This window comes from Anneissia japonica, unplaced genomic scaffold (assembly GCF_011630105.1).
Source record: "Anneissia japonica isolate Jap-2015-1 unplaced genomic scaffold, ASM1163010v1 scaffold287748_len1686314_cov196, whole genome shotgun sequence".
NCBI classification, from domain to species: Eukaryota; Metazoa; Echinodermata; class Crinoidea; order Comatulida; family Comatulidae; genus Anneissia; species Anneissia japonica.
In genome coordinates, this window is record NW_022727190.1 from 1,330,799 (window position 1) to 1,350,959 (window position 20,161).

The 20,161-nt window shown below is 34.2% G+C and overlaps 3 protein-coding genes across 4 annotated transcripts in view; 2 read left to right on the top strand and 1 right to left on the bottom strand.

Annotated features, from left to right (window-relative positions):
* The first annotated feature begins 984 nt into the window (after window positions 1-984).
* Window positions 985-11,961, top strand: LOC117113570 (transmembrane 7 superfamily member 3-like). Of its 2 annotated transcripts, XM_033256940.1 has the most exons (12): window positions 985-1,189; window positions 1,802-2,107; window positions 2,323-2,509; window positions 3,388-3,505; window positions 4,819-5,008; window positions 5,394-5,480; window positions 5,816-5,896; window positions 7,244-7,399; window positions 8,822-8,919; window positions 9,369-9,531; window positions 9,773-10,019; window positions 11,205-11,961. In XM_033256940.1, the coding sequence occupies exons 1-11, from the start codon at window positions 1,000-1,002 to the stop codon at window positions 9,979-9,981; spliced, it is 1,785 nt and encodes a 594-aa protein (XP_033112831.1). In that variant the 5' UTR covers window positions 985-999; the 3' UTR covers window positions 9,982-10,019; window positions 11,205-11,961. The 2 variants fall into 2 exon arrangements, with proteins under 2 accessions (XP_033112831.1, XP_033112832.1); XM_033256941.1 differs by lacking the exon at window positions 11,205-11,961 and having other exon boundaries at window positions 1,051-1,189; window positions 1,864-2,107; window positions 9,773-10,717.
* Window positions 11,962-12,231: 270 nt separating this feature from the next.
* On the bottom strand, window positions 12,232-15,662 carry LOC117113571 (FGFR1 oncogene partner 2 homolog). Its single transcript, XM_033256942.1, has 4 exons — window positions 15,505-15,662; window positions 14,952-15,117; window positions 14,406-14,648; window positions 12,232-13,831 (listed from the first exon to the last, which is right to left on the bottom strand). The coding sequence occupies exons 2-4, from the start codon at window positions 15,084-15,086 to the stop codon at window positions 13,559-13,561; spliced, it is 651 nt and encodes a 216-aa protein (XP_033112833.1). The 5' UTR covers window positions 15,087-15,117; window positions 15,505-15,662; the 3' UTR covers window positions 12,232-13,558.
* A 2,232-nt stretch (window positions 15,663-17,894) lies between these two features.
* Window positions 17,895-20,161, top strand: part of LOC117113622 (CD9 antigen-like) — a 5,249-nt gene continuing 2,982 nt past the window's right edge. The window contains exon 1 of the mRNA XM_033257022.1: window positions 17,895-18,543. Coding sequence (XP_033112913.1) covers window positions 18,475-18,543 — 69 coding nt within the window. The 5' untranslated portion in view covers window positions 17,895-18,474. The remainder of the gene's footprint in view (window positions 18,544-20,161) is intronic.

Below are 20,161 nucleotides of genomic sequence, written 5' to 3' on the forward strand. Positions count from 1 at the left end.
TATAATATAAATCAAGAGCCGTTAACATTGTTAAATTAAATATAAATCAATATTTCAATCAATCTATATACTATTGTCATCAAATAAATTTTAGCCCAACAAATATGTTGCCACTATTACCGTTATAATCATCTTAAAATACTGTACATACCATTTATATATTTGATTTAGATAGGCCTATTTAATATTAATTATATCGCGGTAATGCTGAAATAAATATATCAAACAGTATAGAGTAAGGGAATCTACAAGTGTGAAACAAGAGATCCGATATCTATAAAGCACAGTTACTTAATGGTGCAACTCCACTCATGGCAATCATGCGTTTCCGGACATTCAACCGCGATACGAGGTCGTATGTTCGAGGCGCTTGTCACACTACTTGTGTGCCCTCTGGGGCAGTAACGTTTGCAAAACGTCCGTTGGATATAATTACGTATATAGATAGGCCTACGTATTTATGGCTCTACGGAAACACTTAGTTTTGAACACAAATTAGAGCGATAACATAAAATTGTTAAACAGGTAAAGTCATTAGTATAACATGTCGCCCATTTAAGTTGAATTTTATGGAAGAAAATTAGACCATATTCATTATAATTTCTTATGTATTATCTGATGATGCTTGATGGTTATAAAAACCGAAAGTTCCACTAATTAATCTCAGATAAGGTAGTATAATACATACTCCAAATATCGAAATGCACGCATCGTGTCGGGATTCAATATTTTGACATTAATTATGTCATCATCATTCCTGATACTTGGAGTATGTACTGTATTATACTATTTTATTTGATTGTTATACGTCCGAAAGAATTCAGTAGTCATTTAAAGGTAACGAGTCTTTAGCGAAATTTGAAATATAAACTAAATTAAGATTAAAGATCCCCTATAACCAATAAGAAACACATGGAAATAATTCATATTTTATTAAAAACATTTTTATTAATTACCAATTTGTTGTTCTATATGGGAAGACATAAACTTTTAATACACATGAGGGCGCCAACCGACAAAGAAAGGAAAAAGGGAAAATACCAGACAGACTTCCTCCTGCGTAAATCTGACACTTCAGTCTTAGTCAAGAACATAGAATTCAAAAGATTATGCATAATTACCATGAGGCAATTACTTGCTTTTCTTTTTTTACTAGTTCTGTTCGATATTAATATCTGCAGTAAATACAGTAAGTTTGTTTTGGCTCTATCAATGAAAATCGAAGCGGCTAGGCCTAGGCCTATGTGTGAAGCTAGGCCTAGGCTAGGCTAAATAAATTACTAGGCTTAGCTAGGGCCTAGGCCTAGGTCCTAATCTACTGTAGTAGGGTAGGGCGGCCCTGGGAATACCGACCCTGGTTGGTAGGCCTATCATAGCTTGGGTCTACTCCTTTGTCATGCCGGACTACGAAGCCAGGCTCCGGCGCAACTCCCACCTCTTTAAACAGAATTATTCTTGAGTAGTGTGATCATAAGTAGGATATACTATATTACTAGCCTAGGCCTTGGGCCTACAGAATTATAATATAGGCCTATACTAATTAAAATGAACGTTTCATTTGTATGAAGTATTTTACATTTTTATTTCTATTTGAGTCACCATCTTATGATTGAATGTAATTCCTCTTACTATATTGATGAAACACAGAAGATAATCAATGATTGATCTTGGTACAGTAACTTGGTCCCTGGAGTGTTTTGTCTTGCCAATAAATAGAATACAACTGCCCCAGTAGGCTATAAACATAATATAATATAAAGAGGCTATATTTAGTAATAATTGAATTAATCTTATTTTCTAGATATCTTTATTCCAATCGATCAAATCACGGTTACAACACTTCTTCCTAATGCTACCTACCAGGTGACTGTAGGCAACATCAGTACCTCGGCTACGTTCCTCACTTTCCAGGCACATAGTCTCCACAATGTAATATATGCTTCAACGACAGAGGTTCCTTCAACAGATACATCTATGACAGGGCCAAGCGTCGGACTTGTGCTGTATCTGGACCTTCATCAGGTAGAGGTGGTTTGGTACGTAAAGAATAAAGAGACACATGCAGTGTCAGCACAGCTTACAGTGATGCAGTATGGCAATGACATCAGTAAGTATGCTTGGTGTATACACAGTGACATTTATAACTGTTCTCTATCAGTTAATAGAAAAAGATATATATATGCTTGTGGTACACTTCGTAGATACTGTAGTTCTGAAAAGAACTGTTGTTGTTGTTTGAGAATATCTCAACATTTCGAGAAAAAGATAGAAAAGAAAATGTGAACCCTCTGTTTGTAAACTTTCCTTTTTCTTGTTCTGTAGACTTTCCAACCCCTCCTGTTCCTGGAGGCTGCTGTTTGACCTCTAACCTTGAGTTAGATGCCAACATCCACATCGCTTGGAGCAATTATTTTCAGAGCTCAGTGGAGTTTTCACAAGCAAACGTTGGTGTACCACATGGCATTCTTCCGAAACCTGTTTGCTCCATGACACATGCTTTGCAGTTCAGGTAATCTCAGCATGCTATTCGAAGGTGTATATATTTAGTTAGAATAAATTTCTTCATGAATTTTGTGTTCAGGTAGCACAGGAGTCTGGGACCCCAGTGGTGGATCTAGTGGGGTGAATAGGGTGACTAGCCACCCCCACTTCGGTTACTGTGAAAAAAAATGGTCACTTGTCTTTTGTGTGTGCTTCTCATATACATGTTACAGTATCATTCCTGATGATGACATAATTAATGTCGAAATATTGAATCCCAACACGATGGCGTGTATTTCAATACTTGGAGTATGTATTATACTTTCGTATGTGTATTAGACTTTCTATTTTAAGCTTTTCCTACCGACCTACCCATTTCTTTTGGATTTTCCCAAAAACGTGGCCAACTCAAGAATTTTTTTTCTGATGCCATTTAAGAGAAGCTAGCCGTCTACTAATGCCAAAATATCTCAAATGGTAGTGGACGCCTCCTCCCCCCTTGTTATGATTATGATATGATTATTATTATTATTATTATTATTATTATTATTATTATTATTATTATTATTATTATTATTATTATTATTATTATTATTATTATCATTATTATTATTATTATTGTTATTATTAATATTGTTATTATTATTATTATATTTATATTTATTATTATTATTATTATTATTATTATCAATATCGAAGGTCACTATGAGACAAGGCTTGCCTTCTAATTGTGATCTTAACAATGGTTTCTTTTTTTGCCTCTACAACTGTTTCAATTTGTCCATTGTTGAATAAAGTTATTGTGATGTGTTATTATGATGTGTTATGAATTTATTAAATAATTAAGCATAACCATATCACAAATTCAAACTTGGTGTACTAGTCAATACTCTGTATCTCTTTCAGGCTTCACTATGGTCTATATATTTACTACCTACCACGTTTTAAAAATAGCGAGTCTTCATATTTTGAAGGAATACAGAAGATGATGACCGTTGATGGTGTCAGAAAATATGGCACAAAGGTAAAAATACCTGTAGCATAGTAGACAATTGGCTAAGGAGCTGAGACAAAATTTAAAAGAGATCTCTATGAAAAACTACTTGTGGTCAGAGTGCTGCCAATAAAAAGATCCTTTTAAGTTGATTGATCAGTGTAAATATTCATCAATTGAGTTTCTCATTAACAGTATAAGATAAGATAAATAACTTTATTTTGTCCTTGCAAAATAAAAAACAAGGAAATTCCTCTTCCACTGACATACAAAATTCAGTAAAAGATTTAAAAATATGAATTCACAACCACGAAAAACATCACAAGGCCTAGAAACAGCTAAAGTAAACAATAATATAAATTAATGCCACTATCCAGTATTTAGTTACCATTGAATCTAACACCACCTTCATTGTATAAATGGATGGCATTTGCCACAAATGAGTATTGAAATCGATTTTGCTTAGCACTAAGTTCTCTTAGTCTATTTATTATCTATATCATAAGTATATTTCCATTTTTATTTTGTCACCATTAATGAGATTAGTAATCCTATATGTTATTATTTGAGCATTGTAGTAGATAGAGTTATAAGAAAGGTACGAGGCTCAAGTAGATTGCTAACTACTGTGGAGGAGATGGCCATTTGTTTGCCATAAAATGGCCATCACGTAAGTAGTAGTATTACTGTGGTTAGTACTATTATGTGTAATACTACTGTAGTATGACAACCCACCACCACAACCAGTCATTCTTGATTGTATTAACGAAAACCTATAAATTCAAAACTTTTCAAAAAATCACAGATGGATACAAATAAAAAGAGTTTCCAATAACTTACACAAAATACTACAAAATCCTTAAATTTGCTAGCTGAAATTTAAGGATTTTTGCAATGACTATACCAACGATATTACAAAGTGAAAATTAAGGATTTTTTTTTTGTTATAATGTTGAGTTGAAAGCTTAAAACTAGTTGAGGCTTGCCATCCTAAAACCAGTGTACTGTCGCTAAAAATGTTAAACAGAATAATTAACATAAGAATGTGTCAGTATTGTATACTTAGGACAGAGAAGGCATAATACTTGTACTCATAACTTTAGCAATAGTAAGTCAATTCCAAGAAAATAATTTTAAAGTTTATAATGTGGAGATTATGAATGCATTAATTTTCTTGTTTTGGTAACTAATGCTGGTTTTGGTTTAATAAGACCCAATTAAAATATTATACAAAGCAAGTAATTAAATTTTAATTATTTTCAAGTTTATTAGATTTATAGCAGAATAATATTATAGACATTCATTTTGCTTATCCTGTTTTTTTTGTTTTGTTTTTTTACTAGGTTGCTTCGTACACAAATAAATTTCAAGGAAAGGTAATCCTATCATCAATCCAAGGACAAGGTGTGGTTTACAATGTTATAGTTACAGATCCGGTGGCCAATCACAGCTCAGCAGCTTATGTACCAATGGTGAATTTTGCATGCACATATGATACCACTGACCACAATCAACCCAGCTGTACTAATATCTGTGAGTCATTTAATTTAGTAATTGTTTTTCTTTAAAATTTAATTTGAATTAATAATGTGGGACTGAACATATGTTTATCCTTTACAAAATTAATTTTCAAAATAATTTTTTAAAAACCAGCATGTAATAATTTGAAGTGCTTTGAGGCCATGTTGGCATTAAGCCCTATATAAGTGTAACATATTCAATTATTATAATTTATATTTTTATCGATCTTTATTGTTCAGATAGCAGTCACCTGTTGTCCACTTTATAACCTTGTGTTGTATTTTACCTGTTTATGATAATTATTTTACTTTCTCAGCCACTTGTCTATGCAAATGAACTGGACCTGAAACAAAGTTAAATGTGCCTAATTATTTTTTCTCCTTTTTTGAACTCGCAGTGGAGCCTGGCTTTATAACCATGTACGTTGGCTTAAGTATTTTAGGCTTCATACTGTGTTTTTCTGGCCATTACTATTTCAAAATTGGTAAGTACAGGTGGTCTGATACTTTCACTTCACATAAAATGAAAAATATTATCAATTATGATAGTTATTAGTGGAAGAAGGTAAATTTTTTCACTATTTTTTAGAAGTTTTAATATCAATATCAACCAATAATAATAATGGTAATGACTGTAATATAAATATTTCAATCAATTTATGTAATAAAACTTTTTTTATTAGCAGCTCCCACCTTTTTGATGGTGCATCAATTCTATATAATTTACATAAAAGGAAAAAATGGAAACCTTCGCATACAAATGTAAATAATTAATATAAATAAAAGCTTTTTTTTTTTTTACATTTTTATCTTATTGCAGAGGTGTTCTTCTTTGGAGGTCTAACTATTGGGATTCCAGCATTCCTCATATTCTCAACATCTTCAAATATATTTACTGATGGTAATACTACAGCAGATTATTTTTAAATAGTTTATTTGCATCCAGTGGCGTAACAATGAGTCATAGAGTCCAAGGACGGAAACATGTTTGGGCCCACAAATTTCAGTGAAAACTTAACTAACCTCTAAGGACAGACTTTATGTATATTAAGGCTAAAAATACTACAACTGAAGGCAATGTCAGTATCGTTAAAGAAATTGTGACTATAGTATAAGCCATTCCTGGGGCCCCTTTGAACTTAGGGCCCTGGGTATTCTTCCCCAAATCTGGGAATAAGCTCAAACCTTATAAGCCTAAGATGCTTCCGAAGGAATTTCTTATTAGACTGATAAAAAATAATCTAATAGGTCTTACAGACACAATGGACGAGTCAAGTGGCCGAGCGGTAAGGTAGGGGCGCCACCAGCTACAGCCTTAACGTCGGCGCTGGTTCCAGATGCTTCTCGCCCATGGTTCGGTTGGTAGAACCAAGTCTTCTCGGATAAGGACTTAAAATGGAGGTCCAGTGTATACATCTGGCTTGTGTGCACTTTAAAGAACCCATTCCATCTTTCGGAAGAGTAGGGGGTTACCCCAATGTTATGGTTCATTTCAGCCCTTGTCGTTGTGGAATGATGTGAACACGTATAGCAAGAAACGCCTCTTTACGGCTGCTACTGTAGGTAGCCAGGGACTACGCCCATACGCAATTTAGCACAATGATGCTGCAAGTTATGGGTTATTCTTCTACCTTTACCTTCAATTCTGACAGGGTAAATCTTCTTTAAATGTCAATATGATGGTTAAGGCGTGGAGTATTTTTAACGCGTTTTAAATATTCAAATGAAAATCAAATTGCTCCATTTCTATTGCACCATTCCAACAATCATTGCTCATGGCACAGTGGACTAGATGTTGCATTTTCAATAAACGGCGCACTTTCATCTGTCCACGACAGGAGCCGAGTGGACCAGTACACGTCTCAAAAGATGTACTGACTTCTTTAAAGTGCACATGAGCATTTGTGTACACTGAACCTATGGTTTATAGTCCTTATCCAAGAAGATTTTTGTTCCACCACTGGAACTAGGAGCGAGGCGGCCACGAACCCGTGCCGTTATTGTTGGCTATGGTTACGGTGCCCCTGCCTTAACCGCTCGGCATTTAAACCTTCATTCTGTTTTTACCATTATTTTTTTGTGTCTGTTATTTTTTCCCAACTCTTGAATATATTACTATTTATATTTTTATATTATATTACTTCTGAGAAAATATCTTGTTTTGTTTTTGTTAAAGGATTTTGGACACTTTGTATTGGTATGCAAGCATTATGATAAGCATAACACTTTATAAATTTTTTTTTTTCAGCATGTATTGTACTGGGGTTCACATTTGGTGGCATAGGAGGTGGAATTCTCTTCATTTTGTGGTGGCTCTATGGTAAAGTTCTTCCTACAATGCTCATCGTAGCGATTAACTTTGGGTACTTGTTTGCAAGCTGTGCATTCTTCATTGGACCATTAGGTAATTTTTACATCACAGTTCTGCGAGACCAATGACTATCACATACATTCAATTCAAATTGTTTATCTATCAACCAATAGAAACATATAATAGAATACTGCCATTCAGACTGGCTCTCCAGACAATATTAACAAAAGCACAAGAGTATGTTAAATTATATATACAACAAAATGAGACAAGTTAACTTTTGAGCAAATTCAATTTCCTGTGTAGTTATTATTATCTTTTCATTAAATTCTACAAACATAACAAAGGATAAAATGAAACATATGTTGGTTAGCTTGGGAGTATCAAAAGTGCCTCTAGAACACTGCCACCAACATGATCATGCTTCTCCATCATCAAACACAACACATATATCATTATTCTATTATATTATTATTTTATTATTATTATTTATTATATTTTATATATCAACAATTCATTGGTGAATCTGAGGCGAGAGGTCCTGACTGCCCCCTCCCCCTTTGGGCTGCCAAGCAAAAAAAATTCTAGACCTACCTTTTGAGGACACGTGAGCTGAATTTTTTTTTTACCACAGGAAAATAAGAAGTGGGTAAGTTCGTTTCCAGCCATCTAGGAATCTAAATTTTCCCGGGTGAGGATCCCAGACCATTCTTTTTTTTTGGGGTTCATCAATTTGTGGAAAAAAGAATATGTATGCAAATACTCAATTTTTTCTTTCTGTATGTATACACACATGATACATGTAGGCCTATTTACTGTAATAAGAATGAGAAAATTTACCTGACCATTTACAAGAGGAGGAAAACATTATGAAGAACTTAAAAGTCATTAAAAGACACTTCTGAAGTCGGGAAAGCTCATTTTCCGCCATCTAGGAATCATAAATTTCCCAGTGAAGAACCCCTGGACCCCCTATCTCTATGGGGTTAAACAATTCATGGAAAAAAATAATATGTATGCAACTACTCAATTTTTTTTTTATGTATGTATACACACATAATAGGCCTATTTACTGTAATAAGAATGAGAAAGTTTACCTGACCGTTTTCAAGAGGGGGAAAACCTTGAATTTTGAAGAACTTAAAAAGTCATTGAAAGACACCTAAGAAGTCGACAAAACTCATTTCCCGCCTTCTAAGACTCATAAAATTTGCCCAATGAAGAACCTTTGTTTTTGGGGTTTTTTGGAAACATTTTGACCCCTCCTTCTAAATTTGAAACCAGATCTGCCCTTAACAGGATGTGAAGTGTGTGGCATGTTTTTGGGTAATTGTAGTGAAAGCAGTATATTAATGATTGATTGCATGGTTGATTGATTGAATATTACCACTACGTTGTTAATGTCTTTGCCAAAATTATATTACTTCCATAATTTTCCTAAAGATAAGAATATCTCAGTTTCCATTTGGAATTCATTTTTAACCTGCTTAATATCCTAAATTAATCTTTTCTTAGGAAATATGAATGTTTGGAGTGACAACATAGCCTATGGATTGACTTTTACAAGCGCTATATTACTCGTACCGATCTTCACCATCCCATTCACACGCAAGGTAAGTGAATAGCTACACTGGCTGTGACACAGGTTGCGCCAAGTGGTCCTAGTTCCACCCAACAATTGTAGTGGGTGGGCCAATCTTTCTGTAGGATTTGCCAACTAAAATTGTTGGGAAAATATTTGTGAATATTGATTTTGACAAAACCGCTTGCTGATTTTGAGTGAGGAATGAATCACCAGCAGTTGGCTGATGTTTATCTCATCTCTTAGAACATAAAAAAAAAAAACTTAATTTTTTCGAGGGGCCTTCTGCCCATTGACCTTAACTGGAGGTGGGGGGGGGGGGCACTAGCACTGCGTGCAAAGTGTTTAGCCCGACAACCAAATGTTCAATCAGTGCAGTCGCCTATAGATAGCTACTTTAGATGAGGATTGTCACACTGTTGTCACAATATCACCACACACAGCAAAATAATATGATGATCAATTCTGATTCACTTTCAGCTGAGTCTGTTAGCTACAGCATTATGGGGTTCGTACCTGATTATGAGCTTGATAAGTTATGTATCAAAGTCAACGCTCCATCTCGTCGTCATATACCCGCTTGCTAGGACAGTTTTTGAGGACTTCAACAATAATCTCATATTTCTACCATATGCCATGCAAGGTTAGATCTGATTATAATTATTAATTTGAGTATATTTCAACTGAATATGATTTCAGAATAATTATTGACAATCTGAAAATTTGTTACGTTTACTTAAACCCCTTAAAACTATATACATCCTTTGCTATTCATCATCTTATTGGCTGTTAACAGTTTTAATGGGTTAGAATAAACCATTAAAACTATAAACATCTTTGCTCTCTATCATGTTATCAACTGTGTGATGTCTTTAACTTTTTAGATATTATCATTATTGTGCTGTGGGTCGTACTCGCTATCGCAGGGGTGATCACACAACACTTACTCACACGAAAGGATCAGCGAGACTTTCCCGAATGCCCGGCTGTGTTATACGCCAAAAGAAACATAGAGTTTACTCCACAAGAACAGCAAATACCACCAATAGTTGATGCTAATGAGAGAACACCACTCCTGCAAGATACAAGATGAGTGGTAAAAAACAGAAGGATGTACAGTATATCTTTAAAGTAATTGTCTTCCTTGTATATTTACTATTTTTATGATAGGTCATCTATACATTAAAGGTCATTTGAAACCACCAATTATTTAATAATTATATAAAAATACTCAAAACTCTTATATTTTATTCTCCATAATCAAATGAGTAACCATCAAGAATACTAAAAAGTGCATATGAATATTTGTGCACAGTATTCAGTGCCGTATCTGGAGTTTTGAAATGTGGGGTGGCAGGTGGGGGACACAAAGTGGGGAGCTCCCAAAATAACGTGATATGAGGTGATTTTTAACTACTTCAGGATATTTTTTGCTACAAACATTTTCCAACGGGGGAAACTTGGCAGGGGAGCATCCTGAATTTTTTAAATGGTGGAGCACATCATTTTCAGAATAGATCAGTGATTAGCACTTATTTCATTACATAACATTGATATGCATTGAAAGTTTAAAATTTCGTGACAAACGGTGGGGGAATGTACCCTTCTGGATCCGTGCCTGCTGGGGAAACAAGCTTTTTTTGGGGTGGGGTGGGGTGCACTTCTACTGTAGATACGCCACTGACAGTATACTTCAGTTTTTAAACTGATATGCAAGGAATTTTTTGAATACGTACTGTATTTTGTTATACTGACGTGCCTGTGCTCTTGTGTTTCTATAGCACAGCTTCCACATTAAATATTCTTAAGGTGCTTTTTAAAGCCAATAAATGTGAAACATTTAAGAAAAACAACAGAAACAGAACGATACAATAATACTTCAGTCATTTTGGAATCTAGTAACTAATGAAAGCTCTATGAAGTTTTTTTTTTTGCTGAGTGGTGGGGGTAGGGTTCGAATTTCCCCACAGCACCGACAGTAACTGCTTCCTTCCACTGCTGTTGTAAATCCCAGACTCGACAGCAATGGATTATACACTTGCATTTATAGAATAGGCTTATTCTTAAGCAATTTACAAAGCTTGTTGATGTAGAAGAATGAATTGCTGTAGTAAAACCATAGTTTACAGCAACTATTTGCTGATGGAGCATTTTGGGAAAAAGTGCCATAAGCAGTAAAGTTACTCCTGTAATTAAAATATTTGTAAAATCATGAAAAAGGGTTATTTTGCTCAAGGTGCCAATATTAATGTCAGTCTGTCCATTCATGTGATCCCTTAAAGTTGTCAAGTATTACAATTTTGAAACTATCCACAGGGTAAATATCTCAGGATTATTCCAACCTCACGGGTGAGAATAGTAAAAAGAGATGTCCACTGTAAACCTTGAAACGCCAGGTCATCTGAAAACAAGAGTTCTTGACAGTAATAAAAGGCTTTTGCTATGTTGCCTCCAACATGGCATGGTGTTGATGGTAGGCTGCATGCTGATGTCAACAATCCAGTGACATAAAGAATGTTTCCTTTTTTATCATATATTATGGGATGAATGCTGCTACTGTATATGTAATATTTTCATTATAAGCTGTAAATCATAAAGTTCTTCAAAATTGTCATAACACATAGAACTCAAAAATATATTATATTCTTTTAAATAATATCCAAACATAGCCTAAAATATATTATACAAGACATTTAATAATATAAATTGCTAATTAAGTTTTGTAAAAGTATTTTAAACATCCTTGAAGATATTGTAAATATATTTTGAACTAAAGCTGCTGTACTTAAATGATTTACCATATTTTTTGTTGAAATGATTTTGTCTATTTTTAGTGTACTGTATTATTCTGTTTATATTTTGTAAGAATTGTGTATCTGTTTATAATTTCTAACCTAATGATGTTTGGCATCAATTATTGAGGCAATTATGATTGAGAATATAAAAAATTTACCTATCTATACATTTGTCTTTCTTCATTGAATATCTGCTCAATGTTAATATTTTGTAAATCAACGATTGTTAATATGATTACTGATGCAATTACGATTAAATTAGAGAATATAAGAACATATGAGTTTGTCTTCAGTATTCATCTGCTTATTAGAAAATCTACTCACAAGACATTTTTCACATTACCGTGGTATTCCTTTATTTTCTACTTTAAATTGAAAATACAGTAATACAGTATTGCACTTAAAAAAATATGATTTTTATTCTACTATGCTACAAATAATTTCAAAGGTTACTTGGTTATACCAACTTAAATAATTTAATTCAAACTTCAATATTGAATTGTATATATATATATATAGTATATATATATATAAAACCTGGGTATGTATATATTTAGAGTTTATTAATTATATGTAATTTTTTTAAAATATTTTTAAAATGCCATGCCTGATTAAGGTAAGCATTTAATATCTTAACATGCCATACCAGATTAGCTGTCAGAGCTACTGTCATTAATCAACCAATCACAATATTTATATAGCAAGCTTAGGATGTTTAATTTCAGTATTCATTGAAGCAGGTATACAGTAGTCTGAAATTAATTATGACTTCTTGGGTTTGGAGTACTCAATGGCAAGCTTATTCTGCAAACTAGTCCCACCCCCCCCCCTTTTCAGGTGAAATGCCTACTTGTGCGTTTATTGTGATATATTTTTGTACCATATTTATAGAGGGTGACACATCCACATTCATTGGGTCATTCAGGGACTCGTTAAATTGATGCTCTATAATAGACTATAACTTAAGTCAATGCTTTTTGCATGGAGATTCTCTATAGTCATTAATCCAGCCATAAAGGACACTTAGATTGGAAAGAAGCATCCTAACCGCCACGATACAGCTCCAGAACATCAACCAAGAAAATAACTATGCTGCGACTGGACCTAATGGATATTCATATTAAACATTTGGCCCCCTGGCAACTAAAATTACAGTAAGTACAGTAGATAGATATAGGATACTTCACATTCAAGAGATTTACAACTTTATTGTGTAGCTTTTAATTAAATTTTAATTAGTGCAACAAACAATAATTGTTGAACTACTGTTTGTAATGTTTCACTTTCATCACTCTTAAAAGTTCAAATTACTGACCTCCAGAAAGAGAACTTTTTGAAGCAACACTTTGGTCCTTGTAGAACACTATATTCATACATACATACTTCTCAATCTCACATCTTTCTTAACTTGAAACATGAAGAAATAAGTTTAGAAAAACTATCCAGTGATGATCAAAGGTACAATCGCAATTACCTCACTGTTACGTACTTGACAACTAAATAAGCCGAGAATGGCAACCGTGCATGCGCTGGTAGCTATTAGGATCATAACAAACAAGCCAAATTTCCAAGCCCAGCAATGTACGTGGGAGAGAGATAATCGCAATTTAATGGATGAAATGACTAATAATTTCTAAACTTATTCCTCCATGGTATACCCACACACACACACCAGCATTATCCTGAGAATGCTTAACAAATCTACAGTCACCGTAAGAAGAAAGAACAAAAAATATCATCGTCGATCTCTGGGTAATCCAGATTGTGATAGAATTCATCTTGAACCATTTAACATTCTAGAGATACTGTACAAATAAATATATACACCAGGATGTAAACATGTACATAAAAACACCTTGTTCAGTACAGTAGATCTCATTTTTTTTCAAAGTTTGTTGTCGATGTTTCATTATCATTCTTTTCCTTTACATTCTTGTTATCATCTTTTGAATTCTCATTGTCTTCTAATATCTTAGTGTGTTGGTTGTGCATGCGTCTGCTTATTTCTAGCATCTCCCGTAACCCTCGGTTCTCTATCAGAAGACGAGCCATCATTTCTTCCATTGCAACCGCTGCTTTCTCATCCAAGTCCATGTTGTTGTTTTGCATCGTGGATGAAATTTCGGTTTCTTGAGATTTCTCCAGTGGCTGAAAAATATAAAAGTTGTCTTAATAATTCAATCATATTTTACTTCTTTAAAAAAAAAAATCACATCCCTTCTGGCTATCTTATTTTTCTACCTTCACTTTTAACAAAGAACAGTATTGAGAAAATCCTGCATAAATCAAACATTCTCATATAAGCTCTGCCCAGATTATCAAATTTTCTGTTGTATGCCCATATATAGTCATGATGTGCCTATATATGTTCATGATGTGATATCATCATGACCATATTTAGGCATCTCACATTTTTTTTTGTCAATTAAAATTTTAGTCTAAACAGGGCTTTAATTATTATACATGCATGCACTTCCAGACTTGAAATATACCTAAATAGGGATGGTGGCCAGTGCTGCAACGCAAATTGATGTGTTTTCCATTAATTAACAATCTTGAAAGTCAAAGTTCAACTAAGTCAAACAATTTTTCAATGCAATTATGGATTCGACTTTGGGCAAGTTCAACTGCATATGTATTAATTTATACTTGTCATGTTGTGGGTCTAACAGTGGGCTATACTCATATTAAAAAAAGAATAGTATCTGATGTTAGTACTAACCATGTTTGTAGTTAAAGCTACTTTCTCTGTTCGATTTGCCATTACAAGCTTACTGACTTGTTCTCTATAGCTACTCATAATAAGCTCCAGTGCTGACTGATGTTCATCCAATGCTAGTCGTAAATCTTTGTTTTCACGCTGGAGTTCTCGTATCTGTCTATTTTCTTGCTGGATTCCAAGGATAAGCGAAGACCGAGGCCTGTGACGTGCAACTTGATTCATCTCTTCTACCTCTTCTTGATACTTAATTGTTTTAAATAAAATATAGGAATTGTAAAATTACTAAATACTGTACTATAGGAGGGAAAACTACTCTTTGAACAAATTCATTTGAAATGAAGATAAACTGATAGTATTTAGTCCTTCCTAGCATAATGCATAGACAACCCAATATTAGGATTAATCATTCATTATTTATTTACATCCCTTGAGTTTTTTGCATTTGTTCCACTCGATAAGTGCCCAAGATGGCATTTGAAGCAATAAAAGAAATCAAATTGATAAAAATTTAGTCCGATAATACTAATAATAGTCAATACTACAAACCTGTTTCATTGCATCAATCTTCTTGTGTAATGTTGTAGTTTGCTCAATGAGGGTGTCTGCTGCATTATCATGTTCTCTTAACCTCTCAACTAAACGTTTTGCATCATTTAACACTTGCTCAACTGTGAGGCTCATTTTCAAATGGGACAGCAGTGTGTTTGGTTAACTATAAAAAAAAAATCACATTATATGTCATTAGATTTAACAGTGACATACATTTATAATCATTTCAAGCCTCAAAAGTGTGACTGCTACCTGTAATTGAGTTGTTCTTGACGTTAACAGATTATTACCTAATCTAGGCCTAAGGTTTACTGTAATCAGGCGATCAAACAGTGCTCAGGCTACCAAAACGCTTGCGTTCCTACGAGTTCACAGATGATCACGGCGTAGTATTTCAAGCGGCCTGGGCCTAGCATCAATTTACTTAGACTTGCAGCACTAATTAGTCTGCATGTTAAACAAGAGTGATACGAATTTATTTTTCATATTGTATGCTAAGCTAACACTATTTAAATTATAATGAAATTTACAAACTATGGTTAAAAACTACCGTAGAAAATCAGGAACAAAAATTCTCAGCGACGATGGGATCTTACTCGCTCTCTACAAATTACAATTACTTCCGGGTTGACACATTGCATGATGGGAAGAGATTTAAAAGGTGTAATGTTTCTTCACACCATGATCCGAAGCTTTCACACAACATAGTCTATGTACACATCGCAGCTTTGATCGTGTCGTGTTCCCCTCGTGACGTCACGTTCAATACAACATATTTACCTAATTTCAAATGGATTTCGGGAAATTAGCCACTCGGACAAAAACCGATACAAAACCCTAAAATAAATTGTAGGCCTAGGGGCCTACATGGCCAAGAAATTTATTTTTCCATACTTATGAGTACAATAAATGTATTAGGTTACATATTGATTGGTTAACATTTTATATTAGAATATCATGTCCCTTGATCTTTGAGTAGGCTATAATTTTAGAAAAATCCTCTTCTTTAAAGGAAATATTAGGCTATCTTTTATTGAAAGATTATAGTGAGCCAATAATTGAAAAAAATGGTACAGTATAAAGTTTACACACAAAAAAAAGTTAAAACTAAAGAATACAGTCGAACTGGATTTTACATGGGCCTAAATATCAGAGTACTGTAAAATAACGTGATATATAGCTTATTTTTAATTCGTTATATATATTTTTAATTAACTTATGGCCTACTTTTGGGGGTTAGAATAATTTATTTATTTTGTTATTTAGTGAACACATGCATTTTTTAATCATCAGCGGCACTTAAAATGGTACCTATTCCATTTACGCAATTTGCACCGGATTCAGCCATCAGTGTTGCTTTTGTAGCGACAACTCCTCCTCGTTCAATATTATATTGTAGATTCGTTCTAGTGTAAAATTATTATATAGTTTACGATATCTTAATCCAGATAAAGTAAACTAAAAAATGATCTTAATTATGTATTTATTTATTTATTGCACATCCAACAGTGTATACACCAATTACAGGATGAAAATATAAAATATAAAATATAAAAACTTACACAATATCAATGGAAAACCTAAAGTTATTTTAAAATATAATAAGATTATTTTACAGACTCAAATGTGATAGACTAGAAACTACAATGAAAAATATCAAATTCAGGATTATTACAAACACAATTATTATAAAACGAAGACAGTCTACAAAAAATACCATTTTTACAAACATTAACACGTGAGAATTGTACATTTAAAATAGGCTTAGAACGAAGTCTACGAACAGGGACATTAAGATAGAAATTAGAAACAATATTACAGGTAAATATTGAATTTAAACACTCATATAAAAAAGTAGGTCATTAATTTGTCTTTTAATCTTTGGAGAAATAACAGGAGTTTGGCAAGACCAACAGGTTTCTGGGCCGAGAAAACGTAAAAACTTACCGTGGATTCTTTCAATTATAAGGGCCGCTTAAGAGGCCGGATGGAACTAGAGCATACAATCTCCCAAATTTGTGCAGGCACCTAGACGGTTAATTGTGCACAAACAGTTTTCCTTACCCAAGTATATAAATACATTAAGTGCGTGGACAGAATACTACGGAGGGTCTAGTTCCCGGCCGACGGGGAACTGAAGCCCTGATAACGGCAGCTGTTTCTATGTCAATTTCTTATTGTGATTCCAGCAGATGTTTCACTATAGTGCGTCACTTTGATGATTAGTTCATCTTGGGGATGCGAAGCTCATTCAATTCATTTTCTCTTGATTGGTTTCTGTCTCCTGCTGGGACCGACATTTTTGATGAGCTTCATTGTGTGTTAGTTATATACCTCCATGGTTATTTTCATATTGCTAAAATCAGAGTTAAAGTTCACTGAGGATTCAAGGTTTCTTACCACCTCGAGCGTATCATCGATACATTCAATTTAATGTTTTCCTTAAATAATAATAATAATATTATCCTCTATCAAAACCATCAAAATTATAACGGAATTCATCATTTGCATGTAAGAATACTTCAGCTGGACCGATATCCCACAACAGCTCTTGGGCCCTTACGGGATTGTTAGATTGAATGATTAATCATCCATCTTTGAAATGTAAATATCCCGCCCCTATCCTTGGTTAGGGCCGATGCAATGCTTTACTCGTGTCCTCTTTGTGCTACCTCCTCAGCTCGGAAAAGTTAAATAGAACAGTCGGTTAATAGGCCTATTATATATGTTATTAAACTTGGCTAATTTACTTAGGGCCTATAACTTTTTTTTTTCATGACATTTTCAACGTCGGCGTGTTTATATTTCATGTATATATTTCATCATGACCTTACTTAATTTTCCGTAATATTACACTGGTATCTATATCAGGTTTACAAATAGGGTCTAATGAAAAAGCTTTGCGGGTAGTCTAGATTCTGCGATTACCTCTGGTTGGTAGGCCTAAATATACCATGGATTCGTTTGCTCTAATAAATCTCATTAAAGACCCTCCGTCAGATCTATATCACTAACAAAGTGAATCTCATCTTAGCTACTGTAACACCAATGAACAGATGGTAGGTGCCTGCCCTTATGTTGACACCCGCCTATAAGCAGCCGTCCGCTCGGACCCGGTTCAATAAGCTATAGCAGCAATTGTTGTTTAGCAAAATATACAAGGTTTTTCATCAGGATTTCACCTGTCACGAATTTTAGGATACATGCTTACAATTATACCATAGCACTTTTTGATTATATGAATTTCTGAGTATTTATAGAATGATTCCCGGTTAATAACCGGGAACCATTATAACTTGTAGTTTTGTGCGCAGATTCGTTTGCCAAGCAATCGATTGACTTAGCAGGATTTGACACGCGACAAACAGTAGGCCCATCGGAATGTCAACAGTAACAGCTCCGGGCGAATTTCTCAGGCATGATATGCGTGCATTTTGATTTATATATCTCTATTTTTTCTCTTTGTTGATCTGTTCTTGAATGTATTAAAAATATCTGAAGTACCAAAAAGAGCGTGGTAATGGCTGTAACTGGAGGATGCAATAACTGTGTAAAATACCTTTTGTTCTTTTTCAATTTCATTTTCTTGGTAAGTACTGTACTGCAATATTTCCTCTTACTCATCACACAGCAAAAAAAATGAGTGATTGCTTGCCGCTATATTGCTTTTCAATATGCCTACTACACATTCATCACTTAATTAGGTATGAATGATAGATTATTACTGTTTCATGCCTATTATTATTAGGCCTAGTATTAAAATGAGTGATTAACTTAAAATGAAACATTTGAACTAAAAAAAAATTCTCCGTCAATTTCAGGACAATTAAATTTACTTTCCTGTATTCTTTTGCATGATATTTAAATTGTCTGGTAATCAATTTAAGGATTAACTTTTTTCGATCTGTTTCTCGTTGGAAGCTAATAATTTACCGTAGTTATCCTTTCAAATGAGCTATTCAATACTTTGTTTGGATGTTTAATGCATTTTCCTGTCTTCTTGACAGATAGTACATGCGGACACAATGAAATGAGAGTTAAATCACAAACCAAGCAAAAGCTACATTAACACTAAACACGTACAAACGACAACGACATAAAAAAAAAAAAAAAACACAGATTCGCGCAGTGTTGAAGAATACAAACTACGCGATGATGTGTCGTTGTCGTGTCCTAATCGTGTCTAGTGTAAATGTAGTTTTAGGCCTACGTTAGGCATACCGGTACTAATTAACTGATGAATGATGCCCGTGCAGTTCAAGTCATCATCAAATTTAGGCTTAATCATATAAGTTATTACAGTCAGACCTATTCATAAACTTAAATTACGTATGGCCCAATGCCGTAGCCAACTACCATGGACTTGGGGACAGTCAAACACAATTTTTCTAATGGGTCCACAAAGAATGGATCCACATTTTTTTAAATGGGTCCAAATTATACAGTTTTATGCATAAATGAGTAAATTTTTGAAAAATGGGTCCATATTGCTCATATTTAGCATAAAATTGGTAAAAGAATTTTCATATTTTTGCGTAAAATTGGTCAACTTTTAAGAAAATGCGTCCACATTATTTGAATTTACACGTAATGTGGGTCTACCTTGATATTGTCCTGCACTGTTTGAACTTGAATCCTGGCTACGGCACTGGTTATGGCCCTTAATTACTAAATTATAGGCCTAATTGATTAACAGTTATCGATACCTATTAGTCTCATGGCCCGGTGAAACGTATGACGTTAGGCATTAAATTTGCCGCATCTCTCATTAGTTGACGTCAGATTGGTTAGGTTAGGATAGGATTACTTTTGGTGTGACCCAATAACCCAATTCCAAAGACTTGAGTCCAGTGTGGTCCTCTGGAGTCTGGTGGGGAGAGGTAATCCTCTTTTCCAAAGACTGTACTGCGCTCTTTAGCGTGCATAATGAGCCATATTACAGGGGCGGATTTAGGGCCGGTGCCGGCCCAGCCCCGGCCCCCACCCCCACTTTTGGGAAGTAAAAAAAAGAAAGAAAAAAAAGGGGAAAAAAAGAGAGAAAAAGAAAAAAAATGATAGCCCAGAATGCCTCAAATGTTATGTTCGGGCGTCTAGAATACAAAAATTTCGCGGGGGCATGCCCCGGACCCCCTACTACAGTGTTGTCTCAATCGGCCCAACTTTCGGACCCCCCCCCCCTTTGGACCTTTCTCGATCCGCCCCTGAAT

Coding starts and splice junctions, on each gene's coding strand:
- LOC117113570 (XM_033256940.1), top strand. CDS start 1,000: ATGAGGGCGCCAACCGACAAAGAAAGGAAAAAGGGAAAATACCAGACA. Junction 1,190..1,801: donor TAATATCTGCAGTAAATACA/GTAAGTTTGTTT, acceptor CTTATTTTCTAG/ATATCTTTATTCCAATCGAT. Junction 5,009..5,393: donor ACCCAGCTGTACTAATATCT/GTGAGTCATTTA, acceptor TTGAACTCGCAG/TGGAGCCTGGCTTTATAACC.
- LOC117113571 (XM_033256942.1), bottom strand. CDS start 15,086: ATGAGCCTCACAGTTGAGCAAGTGTTAAATGATGCAAAACGTTTAGTT. Junction 14,649..14,951: donor AGATTGATGCAATGAAACAG/GTTTGTAGTATT, acceptor AAAACAATTAAG/TATCAAGAAGAGGTAGAAGA. Junction 13,832..14,405: donor TAGCTTTAACTACAAACATG/GTTAGTACTAAC, acceptor TATATTTTTCAG/CCACTGGAGAAATCTCAAGA.